The sequence below is a fragment of the Corvus hawaiiensis genome, chromosome 6, assembly GCF_020740725.1.
Source record: "Corvus hawaiiensis isolate bCorHaw1 chromosome 6, bCorHaw1.pri.cur, whole genome shotgun sequence".
Classification (NCBI taxonomy): domain Eukaryota; kingdom Metazoa; phylum Chordata; class Aves; order Passeriformes; family Corvidae; genus Corvus; species Corvus hawaiiensis.
Window position 1 is genome coordinate 9,847,750 of NC_063218.1, and position 23,795 is coordinate 9,871,544.

General features: G+C 36.8%; 1 protein-coding gene across 6 annotated transcripts in view; it reads left to right on the forward strand.

Annotated features, from left to right (window-relative positions):
* PPP1R13B (protein phosphatase 1 regulatory subunit 13B) overlaps positions 1–23,795 on the forward strand; it is a 69,563-nt gene that overhangs the window by 6,034 nt on the left and 39,734 nt on the right. For 5 of the 6 annotated variants that reach the window (XM_048308428.1, XM_048308431.1, XM_048308430.1 and 2 more), the window contains exon 2: positions 19,874–20,021. In XM_048308428.1, coding sequence (XP_048164385.1) covers positions 19,874–20,021 — 148 coding nt within the window. Of the gene's footprint in view, positions 1–8,079; positions 8,286–19,873; positions 20,022–23,795 lie in introns of those variants that run through there. The other variant, XM_048308433.1, reaches the window with a different exon arrangement.

Sequence of the window (23,795 nt, forward strand, 5' to 3'; positions counted from 1 at the left end):
GATCCCAAATATCTTTGAAATCTTTCTGCATTTATGAACAGTTTTTCTATCAGTCTTGAATCCCGTGTCTCATTTGTTCTTAAATTGTGGTAAGATTTTTAAGTAAACAAATATTCGAAGATACGAATTTTAACACTTCAGGCTGGTACATTTTTCTGGGAGTTGGGAAATCTGCCATTATAATCTATTAGACTTGAAAACATGTAATAATCTTAAATGTGTTAGGTAATTTATCAGTGGAGTGTGCTCAATGTTCTGAGGTTCTGGAAGCAATTTTTTTATGACAGACAATAATAGAATTCTATTGTGCAATAATAGACGCCATCCTTCAGAAGCAGATTTGTGTGTCAAAGGCAACAATGGTACCTGGAGGACAAAGCCTAAATTCTACAATAACTCAAAGGACCAGCAAAAATATGAACTGCTTAGTGGAGGAACAAAAAATGTTTCGAACTTCAAATTTCAGTCACTCTACCTGGGTTTTAGGTCACCCTGTTATTTTTTTTTAGATCATGCTTAGAAGCAAGTACATGTGCTGTATTGGAGAGCAGGTTTAGCATTGTGGTGCAGTAGGATGTCGGAGCAGCTGAATTCCTTTCAGGGCTGAGGTTTCACAATGATGAGCTGGGTTAACCATTTCCTGCAGCTCTGGAAGAGGCTGCTTCCTCTTCCTTGCTGCTCATTCCCACCATTGGCTGTGAATGGGCTGCACTGTTTGTCTCAGTAAGCTGATCCAGCTCACTAAAATCAAATGTAAAAATAGCTGTATCCAAAGAACACTGAAGAGATTTATGTACACATGTATATATGTGAGTATATACATGTACATGTGTGTGCATATTGCATTATGACTGTTGTCTTGTCCGTGTTGGTACAGGAGGGAGCAGACTGTTGGGCTAAGATTGATAACAGAGAAGGGGATGGGCAAGTGGAATCTCTCTCTTCAAGTATTTTTATTTATTCAGTTTATTGTGGAGCTCTACCCCAGGCAGTGTATTTTGAACAGGTGAGTAGAACAGCGAGGTGAAACTAAAGGTCTCTGCAGTGCGGTAATGTTGTTACTTCAGAGATAAGTTATGGTTTCACCAATTTCCACTCTTTATTGCATACCCTGTAACACTTTACATTTTCTCTGAAATGGGAAAAAGTAAGGGATATTGGTTTTTTGGTAAAATATGTGGTCTTTGAGGAAATCTTGAGAAACAAATATAAAATTGGGACACAAAAAAAATGGAAAACCAGTAAAACTTAACTGGTAGTTGCTAGTCTGCCATCATTTCCCACTCCTCACTTTGCAGTATTGCATTCCTTCTAATTTCTGCCCATTATTTCCTTATTCTCTAGATTCATAGTGTATTCTAGCCTAGTTCTTTGGTAGTGGAAGTACAATTAAGATTTTTGTTTTAGTTTCCATTCTGCTTAGCAGCAGAATTCTATTTATGCGTGAAGAGTCTGTAGCTATAAAATACTTTATTTAAGGAATTCCAACTCCAGCAGGAAGCAATCTCATCTAAACTTGCATATGTTGCAAACACTGTATTTAACCCATGTATCCTGATACCTAAGTTTGACGAAAGGACTTCTGCATTCGCAAGGTTAAACCTTTGTTTATAAATTGAGAATAGGGGAGGAAACTGAGGCTTCACTTTTGTGTAGGTGAAATGGATGTAACTGCAGGGGTTGCTGAAGTCCTGCATCCCTGCTGCCCCCTCTCTTGGCTCTCTCTGGTATTTGTCTGTTTCTGTGCTGAGCTGTTTGCAAACTCAGCAGGAAGTTGTTTGCCCTTACTTTTTTTTTATTCCTTTGTTTCTTTCCCCCGCCCCCCCGGGATACTTCTCTGCCAGCTGAGCACACTGAAACTGGCTCGGTGCAGGGTCAGATAAGCACTGGAACCAGCACAAGAAAGGGCAGAAGTGTGTAGATTGCAGGAAGGATGTAATCAGTTTTATCAGTTTGGGTTTGGATTTTGTAGCCTGAAACGACTCCATGGTGGTGAATGAACATGGGGAGATGGATTCATACCAAAAGCATCTAGATCTATGTCCAAAATGGCAAAGAAGCATAACTTCCCTGCTCTCTGAAGTCAGAGCAAGTAAACAGTGAGTTTCCAAGGTCTCTGCTAGGCTGATCTAGCAGAATCTTTCCAGTCCCAAATCCCATGCTCATAAGCAAGGGGCATTGACTAGCATCTGGATTAATTCTGTGTTCTAATCTCTTGGGAGCCAGTTGGACTCTGGGAGACCAGAAAGCCTTGTTTTCCTTAAATCCAGAATGTGTCTGTCCAGACCTACTAAGGTGAACAGCTGAGAATTGGTGAGAGTTCCCGTATTAGATGAAAAAAGCAGACAGAGATGCATAAATGTGTGGAGAAAAGCCTTGCCTGCGTAGCTCTCTGGTATTGAAAGGGAAAGAAACAGAGTGGCTTGAGAATAGCAAGGTTTACCACAGCCATTAAGTACAGGCTTATCTGCATCAATTCTTTTTTTAGTTTCTCCATGAAGCTGCGTAAAGTCTTAGTTTATAGTAACATGTACAGTTTAAGTTGAGAAGACATACTTTGAATGCATTTTTGCATGAGAAAATCCTTTTCTAATCCTGTTTCCTAATGCAATTTGTCTAATTTATGTTTCAAGACAGTGCTGCACCTGATGGTATTCTTACTGCTGCTCTGCAGGTGATACTTTCAACATACTAATGGTACTTTCAACATAATTCAACTTTTTTTTTTCTTACCTCCTCCTCCTCCCCCAATGCTTACTACTTTATAAACAAACAGACTTCAGAAAGACTGAACTATCTCACTATCTTCTAAAATCTTAACCAGGGTGTTGGTCAAAATCTGTCCTGAATTTATTCTACTTAGCCAGAGGGGTTTCAAATTACTTAAATCCAGAATGTTGTCATACTATGTTTTTAATAAATGTTACTGATAGCTCAATCACTTGCTTTGAAAAGATAAAATGTAAGGAGAGGATATTTTCACATTGTTATGGTATAATTGATGTCTGTAAAATGGTCATCAGGCTGTTAGTGTTTTGTAGAGAAGATAATGTGATAGAGCATAAACCGTGTGATGGCATGGACAGCATAGGAAACTAGTATGCCTAAAAAGTTTAAACAGTTCAACCAGTGGTTATTGGACTGAAACTGTTACCCATTGACAGCTTAACTAACTTGTTTGGGCATCTGAGAAAGCATCTGTGAAGCCACTGCTTACAAATCATAGAAGATAATTTTTATACTACATGGGTATGTTATGTATCCCAACTTATTCAAATATATACATTGAAGTAGACAAACCGGGTTCTTAGTGTTAAAGTTGCTATTCAGATCCCTCCACAGAGAAGTGGTTAGGTTTTACTGCTGTGTATTTAAAATGCAAGTTCTTGGAATTGAAATTTTGAATGATTCTGCAGGCTAGTGAATGGGTTAATTACTGTCCAGGCACCAAACAGTTGGACTGTAGGTACACTTCGGGAGATGACTGAGTTCGTGAAACAGTGTCTTGTGAAAATAAACTATGAAACTCATCTCTGTGTACAGCTTTATCTCTGCATGCAGCTCTGAATGTCTCAGCATGCCTGATGCTTAATTTCCTAATATACTGTTTTATTGTCCCAAGTCATCTAAGTTTCAGTCAATTTTAGCTGCAAGTCTGAATCACATACTTCTGATTATGGAATAAAGATCTGTAATGGTTGACTTCCTTTACACTTCTAGATCATGTCATGATCAACGCAATTATTTTAAAACCATATCACATGGATTAGAGTCTATCCTAGCCCATGTCACCTGGAAATCTTTTCAGTCCTTTTTCTGAATAGCTTTTTTGGTGTGCTAATAGTACAGTGGAGCTGTCATTTTATTGTTATTTATTAACACTTCAGCAAGGGCTTGTTGGATATGGGAAGATGCTATACATGTCCAAGCTTTACATGCAAACAAATAAATTTCAAGTCTTGTTTGCAGTGCTCTCCCCCTGCCAAAATCCTGACTGCAGTACTTTATTTTTACCTTTTTTTCCCCCCCCCCCAGATGGTGGAAAGCACTAGTATTTGTTTTTGTTAATCAGATAGGAGGTGAAGTGGTAAAGGAGGTTTAAATCAATTTAAATTGTGAATTATAAACTGTTCTGTTTACCCCAGTGTGATTTTGAAATCCAATTCAATACTTACATTGGAATAATTTAATTTATATATCAACTATTTTAGTTTTGCTCATTTTTAGCTAAACATAAAGTACTTTTGAATTGGATTCACTTTCATGTGTACCAACCATTAGAATATTTTGATAGAGGAATTTTTGTGTTTATGGTTCAAAATTATAACCTGAAAAAGCAGTTTAAGGGACATAAAAGACACACTAAATCAGAGGATTTACTGTACAGTGTTTCTAATATGGTATTTTTGTGTTTCTGGGCGTTTATGACATTCAACCTGAATGATCTTTGGGATTTGAGTCTTCAAGGCATTACTGGATTACCCCCATTTGCTGCTGCTCCCTTCCCCCAGTCATCTGAAGCTACCAAATACTGCTCAGTTCCCTTTTTGAAGAACTGAGAAGCTTTGACACAAAATTACAAGTAAGCTTCATCTGGAGCGTGCGTGTAGTTGCCCTTATCTTTTCCATGCAGGAAAAGGCTTTTGGTCAGCTTTTTCTTATTATCTCTCCAATAATTTAGAAATTTTTTGAGCACTGGGGTTTCAACAGCCTCTTTTCTTCCAGTGCTCAGGGATGAGTGTTCTGATGTGTCTGAATTTGTCTTCTTCCCCCCTACCTGAGGTGGGGACCAAAGTCTTTCAGTGATCCTTCTTGTTAAGTAATGCAGTTTTCTTGTGAGACAAGATGTGTTCAAATATGTGAAAGAAAGGAAAAATATGAATATTGTCATGTAGATATGTATGTTTTTATATGTAAGTGTCTGTAGTCATACTGGAATAAACAGTTTGATTTCCTGGGGGCTTAGGGGTACCACTGTATTTCTTAACATCTTTTGGCGAGCAGATTGTAAAATCCCTTCCGTATACTCCAGCCTCATATGGGAAAAAGGAAACATGCTCCCCAAAAATGGCTCTCTCTGTAGGTTATTGAGTGTGCAGTTCTTAGTGTAGTGGAACATCATGTTTTTTACCTCAGTGAAACAGGTTTAAGAAATGCATAAACTTAGTTGTCCATTTACTGAAGTGGAAGTGATCCGTAAACCTAGATACCTTACAATTAGTAAGTGTTACTAATTTAAAATGGTCTGTGAAAATACTGATTTTGTTGTTACTGTTGATGGGGTTTTGTTTTTATGGGTGCTTTGTTTGTTTTACTTTTCCCAGTATAGTCCATGGATTTTTGATTGATGCTACTGCAGAAACAGAACGATAATATATAGAAAAAATCCAAGGTGTTTTGGTTTTTTAAATCTTGGATGCAAGTTATAAGACGTTAATTTTCATCTGGACGTAATATTAAGGTGTCTGTTTAGATTCATTTTCCACAAATATGGAAGAACTTAGCGTCTGTGCAATCATGTGTATTTGTAGTTAAGCGTGTCTAAATAAATTGTACATTTGCACATTAGGCATTTACAAAATGGCTTATATAGCAAGAGGAGAGAAGTGACAATAGTGAGAGAGTAAAATAGGGTGGCAAAGTGAAACAAAAGTTATTAAGACAAATAAGCTGTAATTTAAAGTTATTGCTACCCTGCATGCAGTATGGTGTTATATTCCTTCTGAACTCTTGCTTTTCTTCTTACTCTTTCATTACTTCTCTAAGTATTCTTAGCTGCTCACATCTATCAGTTTTCATCTCTAGCTTTATATTCAGTAGTTTTCCGTTTTGTGTAGACATTTGATGTAAAGTTGTATACATTTTAGGGAATTATACTTTTGAATTTTCCTTTATATCCTTTTTTTCCTATGTCATTCCATGTAGTTTTCAGAGATCAGGAGTGTCTTCATATTAAAGTACTTTAGTGGGATCACAGACTGCAATAACTTTCCTACTGAGTGTTTTGCATAATCTGCAGGTGTTTAGATTTGCTACATATGAGCTTTTTCACACAGGGCAAGACTCCTTGGATCTTATATGGGATTTGTTTGCATTTAATATAGGAGAACAACTTACGTCAGTGTGTCAGTGAAATACTGCATGTACCTCACCTCCTTCATCTAAAACATTCAAAACTTCTTGAAATTTTAGTGAGGAAAATCCCCTTCTTGCTTTAATTTAGGATTGTGAGGCTGATATGTTAAGTAGCCAGAGACTGTGGTATTCTTATCTCTCTACATATATTCTAGATTTGTATTTACCTGACAGTAACAGTTCTAAAGCAGCCAAATATCTGCACTGGATCAGGTACTTAGTGTGGAGATGATCCTTTCATAGGGCATAAGGGGCTACCCTGTGTTTGTATTGGTTTTATTATTTATCTGATTTACAAATTACACACAGATGTTTTCAGTTATTTCAGGAGGCATGACAGGATGAAAGGGAAGTTCAGTGACACATGTTTATTTTAGTTCCTATTCTTCTTTTGAAAGATCCCAATTATCCAATAGGGATGACAGGCTTTAGTGTTTTACCCTCCCATATACTTCTGGTCTGCATGTCTGTATTGTCTTCCTAAGTAAGGATTTTATAAGTTTGGGGGTCAGTTTAAAAGAATTCAGACCATAACCATAGTTGAAAGAGCGGCGCAGTAAGTGTTAAAACAGGCCCAGCTTTTCCTCTCAAACATTTATTCGTGTGATAGTTTGTTTTTCTGGCAGATCAAGATACAATCTGGTTTTGGAGAACAACCAGATTAGACTTTTTCCATCCTTCCTAAAGCAAAACAACCCTTCCCTTTTAAGAAATAACCTTGAGTTTCTCATTTATTTAAAATGTTCTCAGTTGCTAACAGGTAAATTTTTTTGAGTTGCAGCGTTTTAAAAATTTGACACTATTCTACCAATGTTATTCTCAATAAATCTCTCAACATGGTACAAGTCTGCAGAGGAGGAAGGAAGAATACTGCATGGGATCAGAATGTTTTTGTTGGTGACAAAATGCCTTATGGGAGGACAGTACTAATTCTGAATGTTGAAGCATTTTAAATACAGGATCTTGTTTGCTTTGTCTGCTCTGCTGCTGCTGGTAGCGGAGGGTAAAGTAAAAATGCTGTGGCTCACAAGCGAAGTTTAGAGCTCCATACTTTCCTCTTCTTGGGTAGCACTGTAAGGTGCTACACAAAATGTGGCTCATAGCTCTGAGAGAGATGGGTTATCTGGTTCTGCTGATCCTTCATAGCGTGGGTTGGTTGGTTTGGTTTTGGTTCGGTTTTGTTTTTACCTTTGGGTCTCCTCTCTCCATTTGCTCTAGGAAGGGAATGGATCAGGCTGGAGAATTATGCTTTGCTCCTGCAATTGTAGAGTAAGGACTAAATGCACTGTTGGTTGCCATCGCTCTGCCTGTTCCCCACTCCTGATCCTGTATAGCGTTGACAGGAATGATGATAAACATTTGCTGTCCCTTGACATGACGAGACAGTCAGAAACATAGTTTACAGTTTATATTCTCTGCTGCTTGAATTATGTCCAACAAGAAGACAGACTTTGCCAAGAATGGAGTAGTGCTTGAACTATAGTACTTTTAGGCGTAAATATATGGCGGAGTTGTTGTTTTTAAGCTGGTTGTTCGATTTAAAACATTTCTTTGATTTAAGAAAATGTGCCATGGAAATGTCTTTTGACAGCTCTTAGGATCATTTGCTCTTAGGACTTCTGCTCCTGTCATGGCCCTCTTCAACAGGAAAGTCATTTCTGTGTCTTTTGAGACAGAGCCTTACATGTAAATTTATTTAAGATAAATACTTACTGTTCATCATTATTATAATAGCAACAAAGACTACTATTGCACAATGAGAGGATAGCAGAACTCCCCTACTGCAACCTTGCCTAATTAGGTGAAACTTGATCTAGCCTATCTTGTTCCTGTCACAACTGTGGCCTGTCTTGTTTCTTTAGAACATCTTATCACTGCTCGTCATTACTGCCTGAATTCATGTGCCAGTAGACCAAAAATACTCCATTTAAGTAGTTTTTCACTGTAGTTGTTGCACAGAAACTGTTATTAGGTTTTAGCTTTACACAATATTTTTATATTCACTGCTATTTACAACTATCCACATGAAGAATATTTTAAGGATGGTTCTTCAGAATATTGTAAAAACATCAAAAGGGAAATCCTGGCTACCGAAAAAGACTGGACTTAAATCTAAACAGTGGACCAAGGACAGAATTATAAAAAAGAAGGTGGGATAACATTGGGTTTTGTTTATTTGCTGTAATATTAAGCTTTTTTGGATTTATTTTTGTAAAAGCGAATAGTGAATCTTTATAATGGATTAGTGTGTGTGTGTGTATGTGAGATTTTTACTTGAAGGTCAGGGATTATTGCCTTATATGATTTTCTTCTGTATATAAAATGTCTGAAATTTTAAATTTCACCTTGCATAGCTTGGTTTATTATTATTAGTAGTAGTAGTAGTAGTTTTGATTCAACCAAAGTGGACTTCTGAGTGTAAAACAATAGCTTTTAATTTTTAGATCTGCGACCTTAAAACTAAAGAAGTGTTTTGGAAAGAATTATTCCACTCTGATGAAAGGAAAATTCTGCTGGCTTGCCTGTTGAATCCCCAAGGATGTATTCATTTTCACTTACAATTTTTTACCAAGCCAGATAACGTCTTTACATCTAAGATTGAATGGCTAGTACTCCCTGAAAGCAATGCACTAAACAATCAGGATTTTGTTAATACTTCCTGCTTAGTGGGAGAAAGCTGTGGTAGTACTTTCTGCATTCACTCTATTGAAAATGAAGAAAGAATGGTGCTGGTTCCATTTGCAACACTACATATGGTTGTGTGTCTATAGATTTTGTAGAAATTGTTCCTTGTTTGTAAAATGAAAAAATGATGTTCGTTGCTACAAATCATGTTTATTATTTGACAAAAAGCATGATCTTTAGTAAAAATGCCATGTTGGTTGGTTTTGTTCTGGTTGTGATTTACTCTTCTTTGTTTGATGGGGTGTTTTTTTCATATTTTGTTAAAAAGTTTGTAAAAGAAAAGATACAAATGCCTGTCTTTGTATCCTATGCTTTTTCAATGAGATGATTTTTTCTATGCAGTAGGTAGGTCAGGCTTTTCTGGAATTCAGTGGATTTTGGATGACTTTGCTGTAGTTGTTGACAAGGTCGAACACAAGACTGTAGAAACATCAGCACCTCCCTGTCCTTAACCTTAGCCAAAATATTTTTAATAATTTGAGAACATTCAGTTCTGTGATACAAATTTGATGGGACACTTTTGTTGCATGTGGATTTTGACGATTGTTTTCTTTCAGGAAAATTGACTCGTACCCTCATACTGAACTGTGCTCGTCAGCTTTGCCTGGTGTTGTCAGACTGAGCTTTCTTTCCAAGTAAATTGCAGTGTTGCTAATGCCAATATACAAAAAAGCTTGAATAGGACTTTGTTCCACATCCCCACCTAATAAAAGTAAAATACTAAATTTTTTGTCTGTCTTATCTGTCATCTGGTTCTTGAGTCTTGATGGAGGGTGTCCTTTTTTGTAGAGTGTGGGGGTTCAGGTGTGTATGGATTTTTTTGGTGTCGGTTTGTGAGTGGTTCTTTGGTTTAGGTGGGGGATTTTTTTTAAACCTTTCATTTTAGTGAATCCAACTTTTTTTTTTTCCTGACTGGAAAGCTGAGATTATTATGTAATAAAAGGACCTCTGAAGCTGAGTCATCTTGAATTCATTTAGTTTTGATTTTAATTTATTGCCAGTTCACCCGCGTGTACTGTGAATTTTACAGCACTACAGTTGTGTTGTTCTTCAGCCACATCTTCCTTAATGATTTAGAGAGTAAAATATTTAAGAGTATTTTTTAACAGTTATTCATATCTCATCAGCTGATGAAATGGAATGGGCAGTTTATAATTTAGGACTGTTTTCTCAAGCTTGTCATGCATTTCAGGTGTGGCATACTGGTTACCCTGTCAGATATGAAAGATTTAGACCTCTGAACATTAGAACTAAGTTATGTGTGCAATGCTGTACAATGAGGCGCAGTTGTAGCGCCACAGTGATTCCTCTGTCCTTTTCTCTAGTGGCTGTGGGGCCACACCTGTACTGGGGGTCCCCACTTAACTCCGAACCATTTGGTTTGGAGGACCCTGATCTGAAGATGTGAAGAATAGTAGAACTGTGAGCATCATGTTCATATTTTATTAAACAGAGCTGTTGGAGTTTATGGACAAATGGAAAGATCACTGCACCACTGCAGCTTTGTTTTGATCTGGAATCTTGATGTCCTCTGACCTTCTGACTTTTCCTGTGTATTAGTAGTGTTTTGTGCATTTGCAAATGCATCAACTGCTGGAGTTTTCTGAGCGTTTGATAGGAGTTCATTATTTAAGGAATTCTCATATTTATAGGCCTAAACAACTACTAAAATCCTTCATTATAGCTAGGCTATTTGCTAGTTTCTTAAATAGATCAGATTTTTTTAAAAGCTTTTTAATTAATCAGCACAAAATTTTGCCAGCTGATTTTTATTGGTTTGTTTCAAGGTGCTTTAGATAAATCTCATTGAAATTAGGCAGGCAGTACTAGATGAGGTTTGTCATTCTAAGATTCACAAGAAAAAATAAATTCCAGAAGATAAAAAAATGTCCTTAGTGAAGACAGCAAGTATCAAAAAAAACTTTGGAACTTCTTCAGAGCTGCTTGATTTGACTATCAGTCTTCTGCTCTTGGTTGATAGATGGTAATATCCATTTGCAATAACCCTATAACAAATCATATAATGCTAATTTCAAGGTGAGAACTTATGTACTGAGTTGTCATGAACATTGCTGGTTAGAGCAGAGAGTCTTTCAAGAAGTCTCCAGCTTTCACCCTTTAATAATAGTTGTGTATATCATGAAAGACAGCATATGGCCCACTGATTTTTAAACAGTGAAACAAAGCAAGATTTAAGAGCCTTGTTTTGGGAAGAATAAAAGTCTTCATTTTTAATCTATGTTGCCTGATGGAGAAATGTGCTCAGCAAGAACTTATCAGTGTACCTAGAATTATCCCTGTATTCCAGAGTCTCTTATGTGGTAACTGGTGTCTTGACAGTCCTTTGGTAGAATTATTTGCGTCAAGGAGCAACAACAAGATCTCTTGCTGGTTCTCCAGATGTAGCAATTTAGGAATCAAGCCAACAGATAATATAATGCAGGGATGTTGAACTCATTCTGTAGCAAGTGCCAAATTATATTTTCCGCTAGAGAACATCACAAGAGGCATGTTTTATAGATTTCTCTAACTTCAGGCAGTGTTGCTTTAGCTGATGAGGATAAATATTGCACTTGGACAGATATTCTTCTAAAAGAATAGTTTTATATGTAATGCAATCTCTTTGTTGTTTTCGTTTGTCCCTTTTAAGCTATACTCATTTTTCCCTTCTGTAGCCACAAGTTAACTGCCCACCTTTTAAATTTTATCTAAATCTCAGCTCCTGTTTGATTTTAGCAGAACTGTCCAAATCTAAAAGAAGGCGTTTCAGTGTTTTAATGAATAACAAACGGCTTCCCTAAAGATAATGTCTGGAGATCTCGCAGTGGTTCACTCCCATGGATTGACTGTGACTTCTAATATACTGAAATGTAGTCTAAAATCTGATATAGGATTATAGTGTCTAAATGATCATGTCACTCTTTTGTCCTAGGCAGATGCTAGAAACTCAGTATTTGTTAGATAAGTTGTTTTTTTAGCCCTGTTGATATCTTGGTTCTCATGGCCTGTAGTCTGTGGGTTGTTTTTGTTGTTTACACAAGTGAACTCTTAGTTGCTATTGTTTTCATTAGGTATTGTTTTCCTAGAGCTCTGGAAGTCTTTCAGTTAACTGCTGTGTACTTTTCATTTAATAGTTTGTGGATCTGTCTTGCTGATGATAGTTGCTGTTTCCTCCCTTTAGCAAAAATATTAGCTTATTTCCCTGTGCTAGAGAAAGCCTGCCACTGCAGGAGTAAGGGGCTTCAGATTCCAGATATACAATGATGCTGTAGCACTTTCTCTGTCAAAGAAAAGAAAGTGTCATAAGTATCCCCTCAGCAAATAAATATCAGGTAGTTGTAGGTTTTTGAAATAGCCTGAATCCTGTTGAATACCTGTGGTCACATATGACAGCTCGTGAAGGGAGCAAAGGCAACAATCCTGGAAGTCCTGAGAGGAAATCTCTGTGGTTCTGTCAATTCTTTAAGCCTTTGCAACTTGTATGCCTTAAACAAGATTTTACTACATTTTTGTAATATTTCCTTTTAAATTTATACTTCTGCATTTCTGTAAGAGGAGTTAAACTCCTCTATAAGAAGAGTTAAAGAATTAAAATGATTTCTGTGCTTTAGCAAGAGAAGTAATTTTATGCACAATTATTGTCTGACAAGTTCCTGGTTGTGGTTTCTGTGGGTAAGTTGTCTAGTGCAGAGCATGGTGAAGGTGGAACTCAAGGTAGATCAGTGTTTTTTTTTCAGTGATTGCAAAATAGCATGTTAATGTAACTAGCATATGGGCTGATGCAAAAAAATGCTTTTGTGAGATAAGTATATTGACGTACATTTAGGCAACATGAAAGTTTCAGATTTGATCAAAATCAAAAGTGTTGACCATAAATAATATGACCTTGTTCATATTTTTGAGTAACCTCATGAATGCTTGAGTTTACCAATAGTAAAATTTAAGGTTTTAATGGTTGTTAGTAGCCCATAGCTGAATATTTTACATTTTTAGAGTCTGAGATTTACTCCCAGTTTTGTGGATTCTTTTGCAGGCCATATGGAGGCGGTTGGCTTCAAATTTGAAAGTGTAGTAAGAAATTATTGGTTTCACAAGTCTACATTTTGGCAGAAAACTTTGCTCATTTTTGTATTCCGTGCAAACCGAAGACTGTTGGTTGCATTGCCTTTGTGAATTTTACTAATGCATTCAAAAGCATCACTGGGCTTTAAATTTTGTCCTGAACTCAAAGTTTATACAGCTTGAATGTGAGTAGGATGTGAGGAAGACTGTTTAGAAATATGGAAATTGATTGCAGTTATTTTTCACCCCATATATGGGGAAGGGAAACAAGATATTAGAGGAAAGAAATCTCCTGGTGAAAACCACAGTAATTGGTAATAAATTTGCTGTATGTCTTGATCCTTTATTCAAAATAAGACTCACAAGCATACTGCAAGAAATTCTTCAACAGATTCATTTTCAAAAATAACAGCTTCGATCTGAAGGTAAATAATTGTTGGCAAAAGCATGCTGCTGTGTAACTTGTTGCTTAGATGGATTTTAAATGTTTCTTATTAATACAGAGAAGTGAAATTGTTTAATCTTACTGCTGTTTGTCTGGGGTTTGCACATACTAACATGAGAGATTTATTTGGGATTTGTTTGTTCTGAAATTTCAGTAGTATAAAGAAATACTTGTGATTTGAGTCAAGAAAGTATCTTTAGATGGCTTTAATTCAAACAGTTCTGTGGTTTTAATTTCATAGTCTCTTATTTTTTTTAATGTAATTGCTTAAAGCTTTACCTAATTAAGTCTATCACCATAAAGAGGGGCTGTGTTCATACTGCAACAAAAGTTAGAACTCTGATTTAATACTTGAAATGTACAACTACAGTTTCTACAGCTGTAGCTGATGGAAGTTTTATATAATGGCACGAATTCCAGGCAAGCAAGCTTGCATGAGACAATTAATAACTTGTCACTTTTTTCTGACCATTCTACATGCAAAGTCATGCATATCGATGTATCTCATCACCAAAGGGATGATTTTTTACATTTTCACATTTTGCCTGCCTCTCATTCTATAATTTTTCTAGGAGCTGAAATCCTTAGTCTTACTCAAAGTTCATGTTTGATTGATGGGGCTATGACATTTCAGTAAGAGAGGGCTTTGGAAATTTCAGTTAAAACTATCGTAGTAGCACCTTGAATATAGCAAACTCCTGGGACTCCCAAGTTAGCAAAATCAAAAGTTAAAATTCTTGGCAGATGTTGAGGTCTCTACTGTTCAAGAGAGATTCACTTTGAACAGGTCTTTTCTTCGCTGATTGTTCTCATCTTGTAGTTGTAGGCACCTCTAAAAGTTCTGAAATGGCAAAGCACAAGATCATGAATGAATGTTCTGGAATTCTTTGTTAGGGGAAAATGTATGGTGAGAAGATAATGCCTTCCAGTTCCTGTGAAACAGAAGGATTGAAGTTGGGATTTCTATTAGAAACAGTTTGGTACTTTAAGTTGATTGTGTATCAGCTTTGTATTTGAAATGTCTGTTCACTGATCTACTGGAAGAGAAGGGTTTTTTGTTTGTTTTTTTGTTGTTCATTTATACAGTGAAATTTCTAGGCTGGTTTAAAGACCAAAAAAGGCAAAGAGAGAGTCCAATATGACTAAACAGTAGTGTGTGAATTTAGCCGTATTAAATACCCAGTATATTTTTAACTTGCAATCATATGTTTGATAATTCTTAAATTGACAGAAGTTATTAAAAAAAATTCTCTATTATCCACTCTAATATCATGTAGGCATTCTAAATTTGGATAATGAGAGTAATGGATAGCACAAAGAAAAATTCATGGTTTTCATTTTCTTGGGTTGCAGGGTTGTTTTTTTCCAAGTCTTTGGTCCTCTGCTTGAGTGATCTTGCTTTTAAACTTTCCTAGATGTGTCTTCCTTTTTTAAACTATGGACATAAAATTACATGCAGGAAAAGTAATGATTCTCAGATCAGTTTTTACCAGGAACTCTGGTTTTGATTGGAAACATGGGGTTTAGTTAAAAAATGGTTGTACATAAAATAAAAAGCCAACAAAGTAGTTCCCCATCTTCATCGACAGAACTCACTTTCATTTTTTATAGTTGAATATGTCAATATTACTGTAAGAAAATAATCTTAAACTTGTTTTCAATTCTAATGTTTCACATTGTCCTGAAATAGTACTTGTCTGGTTCCTTTCTGATAGATCAAATAACTCAATTTGCTGTAAGTAGGGTATCAGGAAATACCTACTTATGTGGACTTTGTTGTTGTTTTTACAATAAATATTGTTATCAGCTATCTGACTTAGTAAATTAGCTTTGGCATAAAGCAATGGAGGTGTGGGTGTACAATTTATTTCTTCTCAAGCTGCAGAGTTTCAGGTCTTGGTAGCTTAAGGTAATAATTGAGTGAGATGTAGTTCTTGTCTCCACAACAATTATTAAAGAGGATTTACTTAACTGTAGACCTTTTTAATTCACTAGCTGAAGATTAAAGAAATGTTTGGGTTTTTTTCAGTAAGACTGTAGAAAAACGGTGAGGCAAAAACTTTGTTCAGCAGTTGGAATTTTGGCTTTCTAGACCATATCTTAACTAAGAATCAACATGCTACACCAGCTGTTTTGGTGGTGGTGGTCTGGTTTTATTCCAGTCATAACTAATTGCACATTGTACTAGGGGAATGCTACTGAAGTAGCACAACACAAGTAGTGAGGTCAAGGTGGATTCTAGGACAGCCTGACCAAGCTCATTTAGAGCAAAGGCCATCAGACTCATTTGAAAGATGGTTTGTTTCTGTATAGTTGTGTGTAAGGCATTTGTGACCCTGTGGGATCTCTGCTGTGGTAGACAAGTTGAATGCATCTCTGTTGTGCAGCTCTTGGAATCTTGGTTAGGGATGAAGAAAGACTTCTGTAACCATCCAGTTCATCTCTAAGGAGACAAAACAGTATTTCTCACCTCATTGGCAGCACTTTTCAGCATAATAATGACTTAGACTTGTGTCTTAAGTGTTTAGCCAGAACAGCAAAGGAGGGTCTCCAAGGGAAATAATGAGGTTGCTTTGCAGGTGCATATAAGGCATGGTGGACAACAGTGAGGAAACCATAAAACCACCTGTTAATATTAAGCACATGGAGAGTAGAAACAGGTGTAAAGGGCCAATTTGACATAAATTTCTTGATAGAGTGAAAAATGATAAGAAAGAAGATTGCACTTCCCAATGGGGAAGTGAAGACAAATAAATTGTGCTTATCAGGACTGACACAGAAAGGCAGCTGGGTCAAGGCTGCAGGCATGAAGGGTGATTTTTGTTGTGGTAGTTGACACGAGTGAAAAAGGCACACCAGTGAAAAGCTGGGAAACCTTTATTTGCAAGTTTGCAAACTGAGAGCATTAGCTGGACCACTTTATGGAAAAAACACCTTTCTCTGTTTTACATATCGTACAGGAAAAGTAGAGATAGATCTGAGACACAAGACTGAGGTTTGTGTCAGAGATGTCTATACTACAGCTCAGGGTGATGGGTACCTGTGTGTTATGATGAATGAAATCTAGGGAATCATTGGTGAAACATGGCTAAGGACTGTGTTACAGCCTTGCGGAACTTGAATTGACAGCTAGGCATTCATAAGAGTCAATCGAAGTTGCCAACATTTCAGTTTCCTTAGCAGGAGATCAGGTCTAGATAGATAAAACTGTCATCTCTCTGAACGATGTCTATTGAAATTTTTGCCGGTGACATTATTCAGCTGTAGAAAGAGGTGAGATAACAAGCAAGGAAAATGGTCTTGTAGATTTATCTCTACTTCCACCTCCTTGAGAACTGCAGGGATGATAAAATACGTCCTTTAAATAATACAGGAAGTATGCTTTGAAGAGGGAATGGATCAAGGGGAGACGCCATACTAAGAGGAATATGTGCAACTATTAGGCAAGGATCTGTGGGACAGAGAAGTTTTGGGTAGAGTACTGTTTCCAAATCTGTCCTAGGAGGAGGTCATCTGTAAGCTGAGAAATGAGATGACAGTTTTGAAGTCAGGTTGGAAGGTTTGCTGTAGCTTATTTGGTACGGAAAAGACATGAAATTGTGAAAGTTGGAATCAAACCATTGGTTTTGTAGCAGGAGCCATAGAGGAGAGTAACAGGTAATACCTATGTGTGTGGTGAGAAGGATGAAGTGTAAGGTTTGGAGCTTGATGTTTATGGTGCAAAAAATACATGATTTAGAATCCCTGAGGTGATTTGCTCATGAATGTTAGGCTGATCCTGTTGTGTGACATTGTGTTCACATATTAAAAGCTGTGAGTTGAGAGACTATCAAAGAAATGCTACAGTGATTATGATCACATTTTTACAAGATGGGTTTTATTTAGTTGCTCCTATTTAGAAGTCAATTTAAAATGAGAAAGGATTTATCAGTTCGTTTGTGTCCTAATCTTTGGCTAGGAATGTTTTTTTTCTTGTAACTTGTTTACTTCAGTGGGTATACTTGGGTATTTCACATGTATGCTTCACTTGTGTTTTTCAGCAGCAAATTTCCAGGCTCCATCAATGCTAATTTGTATTTTATCACTATGTAATACCTCTGATTCTTATCCATTTCCACCACAAAAATTAATAGCTATGATACTGCCTTGAAAATCTAATATTGCAATATATTAATAATGTGCAATATTTTGAGTCTTCCTGTGTATGTTTCAGGATATTTGTTTTGCAGCACAGTGTTTCAGTTCCTTTAGTATTGCTCAGACAACCTGTTAAAAATAAGTCCTTACTTAATCAAATTTCCTTGAGGAGTGTTACAGCAGTAGTTGGCTGTGGCACCTTGCTTCCTCATTAGTGAGATACCTTTCCCTGGGCTGAAACTGTGACACCCAGCTTTGTAGAAGACGATACTGATGCCCTCTGAGCTGAGGGAGTCAAGTGGTGTGGTTGAGGTACAGCAAACTTTATCCTGGTGTTGCCAAGGGGACTGTGAATTTGTGTAGTGCTTGAGATTGGAATTTATGGAGAAGTGACTGAGATAAATAGGATAACTCACACCTACAAGGCTTTTCTTCCTCTTTTGGTCCATCTGCAGAAGCAGATACATAATCTTGAAGACATGAAACAAGTTTTCTGGGCCAGTGTGACTTTTACAGCAATAAGGAAATAAAAACTTGGAAACTATGTAAAATCACATGATGTTAAGACATTTTATATATCCTTTCATACCAAGAATATAGGTCTTTAATGCAAATGATTGAGGCTGTAAAGACAGGGTCTTTTTGTATTCTCAAAAAGTTTCAGGAGCTTGGGTTTTATTTTGAAACTGCTATCAAGTGTTATGGGAAAACTGTTCAGAATACTGGCACTAATAACTTCATTAAACTGGTGTCGTTTAATTTAAGTTACTTAATTTACTTACATATTGCATGTTCTTTAAATTTAAGTGCAGAGGGAAAAAGAGGAAGAAATATGTTTTCTGTTACCCCTGTGGCTAGAAGAACTATGGGGTTTAAATGGTGGTAAGGCAAACTCTAGCTAGACTTCAAGAAACTTCCTCTTGCAACAGGAATCCTGGATTTCTGGGGTGGATGGCATAGGGAAGTGGTGGAATTTCCATCATGAAAGGCTTTTCAGAACAGGTTAGACAAGCATCTCTGCAGAATAATACAGGTATAGTTTATCCTGCCTGAGGCCAAGAGACTGCATTAGATGACCTCTTAAGGTTTCTTCTAATCCTGTTGGTTTATGTTCATGTATGTGACCCTTTCTTCTTAAATATGAGGTCAAATTCCACTAGTAGATTCCACATCAGGTACTTGGTATATAACCACAGCCACTGAATACTGAGACTGTCTGAATCTTCTGTTGGGGGAACAATAATGTTTTGAGCTGCTTACAGTAGGTGGTTACAGGCACTTTCATTATTATCTGTTGGCTGTATCCTGTAGCTTCCTCCACCTTGTATTACAGCTTTTACTATGGCTTCCTTTATGCTGCTGTTGGAAAAACTCAGGGCTGAATTCTGGTATATTTTCAGTTCTGTTTGACTGCTTCTTGTGTTGATGTGTAGGTACTTGAATACTTCAGGACACAGCATGCAAACTTGGCAGGTTAAGGGAGAGTAGAAACCTGGACTGAAATAACCTGGAGGACTGCTGAGACTGAGAGCTTGAAGCCTGGGCTTTCTTGGAATTTGTCCTGTGTCTATTTCTAAAGCAGACTGCTCTCACTCATTATCTAGCTGTTATTAATGTCAGTCTCCAGTCTGGCTGATGTATGTGTCCCACAGATAAAAGTATTATGAATGTTCTTAAGAGTTGCCTATGCAAATTGAAGCACAACTTTTATTTACCTGAAGAGTGCTTATTTAATGAAGAGCTGTTATTAGGTTCAATATGTGACACCACATTTTATTTATGGGAAAGATCTGGAAGAACTTTAATTGCAAGCAAAGTTATTAATTTTATCATGTTATTTAGGGCCATTTATTGTTACGGTATTTTTTGCCTTCTAAAATACGATGTTCTCTCTTTTCCTTCCCCATGAGTTTACAGAACAGTGTTGTGACTACAGATGGGAATTAAGGTGCAGAGAGAATGGATAAAATTATTCATTTAATTTTAAGCAGGAGCTTAGGGTCAGGTGTCTTTCAGAGGATTTAGTGCATTTTAGGAATATTTGTCTTTGAGTACATCCTGAAGCTTGTGGTTACTCTGCCAAAGTGTGCATTTATTTTCAACATTTAAATGCTATGATTTCAAGCATCTAACATAGCTGAAACTTGTTCCTTTCCTCTCAGCCTTATTTTCAGACAGAACTAAAGCATTTCAACTCAAGCTTTTATAAAAAAAAAATTGTCAATTCAATGTACTGTCAAAAAAAATGAACACAAAGGACTAAATCTTTGTTAAAGTTACAGGAGACTGAAAACTACTTTGGAACATAGTAGGCATACATTTCCATTTACAGAGGGGAAAAAAATTACCCGTAATCTTATTTTTGTCCTTTTTTTAATACTCTGCTATTTTTCTTTTTATTTCTTTCAGATGATATTAACTGTGTTTCTGAGCAACAATGAACAGATTCTGACAGAAGTTCCAATTACACCAGAAACAACCTGTCGCGATGTGGTGGAGTTTTGCAAAGAGCCTGGAGAAGGAAGCTGCCATCTGGCTGAAGTATGGCGTGGAAATGGTAAGTAAAATGTTAACTGGAAATGGATTTTAATATGTGCACCAATTATAAAAAAAGAGTGAATTCTCAATACTAATTATTTCAATTACATATTGTACTCTGATTTTTTTCTTCTAGTAGTCTAGTAATTCTTGACACTTTTTTCTTTTCTGTTTTATTCCTCAGTCTGAAGCATTTGATAAAATGCATATGTAAGGTCTGTTAGTGTTCTGTATTTCTTTTTTTGTAATAGGATGGGAGGGTATTTAAATGACAGTAGGGAATCTCAGGATGAGATCTCAGTCAGTGGGTGCAGATCACCACCTGCATTCTTTCCAGTCCTATTTCTTCACTGTTAGCATGTGAACACAAACTGAAATTTAAGAAAGGGTATAGACTTTTTTTTTCTTTCTGTGTCATGAACAGTAGATGCTCTGCAGACAGCATTATGCCAGAATGGAACATAGTTAGTATCTCTAGCCTATTCGTGAACATTTCCTCTCAAAGATTTGTCAGCCCCTCTTGGGGCAGGTAGCAGTGTCCATATCCTATTTGTGTTGCAATTATTATTTAACAGAATAGTGAGGCAGGTAGTTTTTTTCAGGAATGTGTCAAAGTGCATGCATGGTGGATTCTGTTTTTAAATGGATTCTTGCAATTGCATGTAGTACAAACCTTATTAAACAAAGTTTATCAGTGTATGGATCTAAGTAGAATTGGTGGATGGATGAGGATAACAGACATGTTCATAGAATCATAGAATAGGACCATGGAATGGTTTGGGTTGGGAGGGACCTGACAGATCATCTAGTTCCAATCCCCCCTTCTTATCTCTTAGTATTTAAAGTGACCCCTGTTTAATGTAATTTCTTCTGTATAAAGACTGATGAGGTCATAACTGGATACTGAATTCTTAAATTTTGCATTGAGGTGTTTTATTTTGATTGGGGCCTTTTTGCCAGGCAGACACAATGGGTATTATTCAGATGCCTTTGGAACTTTTACATATTGGCAATCTAGAATATTTTCCTCCTAGGAAAACTATGCCTCATCTTTTTCTAAACTGTTCTAAGACTTTGTAAAAGGAAAAGGTACCTCAAGAAGTTCTTTCCTACCTGGATGGAAACTCATAGTTTAGGCAAGAGTGAACAGGGGAAAGGTTAAGAATTGTACGCCTGCAATTCTAGGAATACAAAGTCAGTATATGCTTAGTTAGAAACTTGTCTTTAAGGATAGAACTTGAAGAAGGGTTAAAACTTTTTCAGATTGGAAATTTGGATTATGGAGTCTATGATGCCAAGTGCATCATAGACTTCTAAAATGGATCTGCAGACTTTAATGACACTCCAATCTTCCTAATATTTTCCAATCACTCATTTGTGAAAGTGTAACATACATGGTATTATTTATTCTTCTGCTTTCACAATACTTTTGAAGGTGTACTTCTGAAAAAGGTGTAGGAAAGAATGTTGTCAACTAGCTTCAAAGGGTGACTGGAAACTGGAAAAGTGATCTACATCATCTTCCTGGAGCACTTACACCTTGCAAACCTTGGACCTTAGAAGCACAGGTTTTCTGTGATCAAATATTTTCTCAATCTTAAATGTTATCTGGGGGTATAATACTTTATTTCTCAAAGTGTAAGATATCTAAAGATAAAAGCTTCTATAAAGTGGGAAATCGAATTTATCCAGGAAGTTGCGATGCAGGCACTAAGACTAAATTTTGGGCATCTGCCCTGAGAGTTACCTGTCTTTGATCCCAGTAAAGTCAATGGAGATCTGGATATTACTGTGAATAGAAAAAAAGGAGATGACTGATTTCAGCTGGTTGTTTTCTTTTAATTTTGAGCACTGGAGCTCACCCAGTTTTCTGAAGTGGAGATCTTCATACAGACACGTAGGTGTAGGAGCAGAGGCCTGCCCAGAGCCCATTGTTAGCACAGAGATTCTGGTAAAACTCGCATGAAGGTGTTTTCACAAAGGTGGCTTTGCTTTCTGAATTCCCAAGATGATAACTCTGTAGCTCTATTCCACTGAAAGTGTAGAATAGAAAATGGTGGAGAGAATGAAAGAAAAAATAGAACACTCACGTATTTTTTTTGGTCTTTCAAAAAGGCCTGTAGTGTCAGCAAAAAGGGTATCCTGCACCCCAAACTCTGGTTTTAAGGTTCTCTGACAGGAATTTCAGCACAAACATTTATTTTGTTGTTCTTAAATACAGGATACAAAATCTGCAACCTCAGCTTCTTGACCCAAAGTCTAGGGCACATAGATGTCTCAGTGGAACGACGTGGGCAAAATTTGATAATTTTTCCTTCTGCTGCTTCTGAGAGCTAAACTGAACTCTTTCCACTGAAGTTTTTAAAAATAATTTTGCCTGGAGTAGAGATCTGATGTAGAAAACAAGAGTCTGAACAGTTAAATGCGACAGTTAAAACAAAAAACTTTAAACTATGGTTCTGAGTGGGAAGTGTGAGGCAATTTGCAATAAAACTGCTGCATGTTGTGCCAGTGAAAAAGCATATTTTATCTGTTCTGTTACACTGTCTCTGATCCCTCACCCTTATCCTCAAGAGTTCCGCAAGTGTTCTTTCCGAGGACATTTTGGAAAGTAAAATTCAAAACAAAAGTTAATACAGAAAATCATGGGCTGAAAAAACACATTACATTTCGTCACACACCAGAAGTGGTCTATTTTCCTGACAGTCTCTCCATGTGGCACAGATGACAAATTGCACCTCTCTCCATAAGAGAGTGCTGTCTACCTGGCCTCTTGTGAATGTGCTTAACTCCTCTGCTCTACAGGTAGCCACAGTTTCTTTTAGGTAGCCCGACTGAATAATATATGTCCATTCAAATTCAAAGCATTGGGACTTGTGGACTGTAATCTTATTATCAGGTACAAATAACAGTTTGCATGCCTAAAAGCCTTTCTAATTTCTATTGCTCTAAGAAAATACTGTCTCTTTTAATAGCGTTCCTGTTTTGAATGTGTATGTACAAGTAAATGAGAAACACTTCATTTTATATTTAGAGGATGAGAGACCATTTTTCTTCCAGAAAAATGTTACTAAAATCTAAAAATTATGTAAGATTTCTACAGTGCAGAAGATGACAGTAACTTAGCTGTTGGAAAATACATTGGTTTATTTATTATTGTAGCTTTTATCTGTTTGCTTTTGTGTTTCTTGAGATGAGTAGTAGTTGAAAAAGTCAGTAGCATTTGTGCCTGATATATTGGACTTTGTACCACCTTGCGCTTTGTCAGTTTGAAGCTTCCTCTTTTTGCAAGGATTTCTCATGCCATAAGAGGAGAAGAAACCAGAATGTTCTTCTTCATTCCGCTGTTACTGCAAATAGCAGTCAGTAAGGAGGGTAAAAGACAGGTCTGATGCCAGGAACTTGTAATATGTTTAAAGAGACAATTGATTCCAACCTTTAAATCCACCCAGTACGAATTATCCAGTTCATTTACACCTGGAATGCCCTTCAGCAATTGGTTATAACTGGTATTCCTCAATGTGATGGTAACATAGGAGGCAAGAGAGTGTGAAAGAAATGGTTTCTTACTCGGAGTGTACTTCTGCAAACCTGAGCAGGGAAAGACTCAGTCCAGATCTCACAGCGAACTACCCTAAGGAGATAATCTATTACTTTTTATTCTGGGTTCATGTAGAGGAGGCATAAATATGTTTATTACACATAGCAGGATCCTTGAAGTCAGGAAAAAAATAGATTTTGAAGACTGAAACTTACTTTTAAGTCGTGGATTTGTAGCTCCACCAGAAGGATT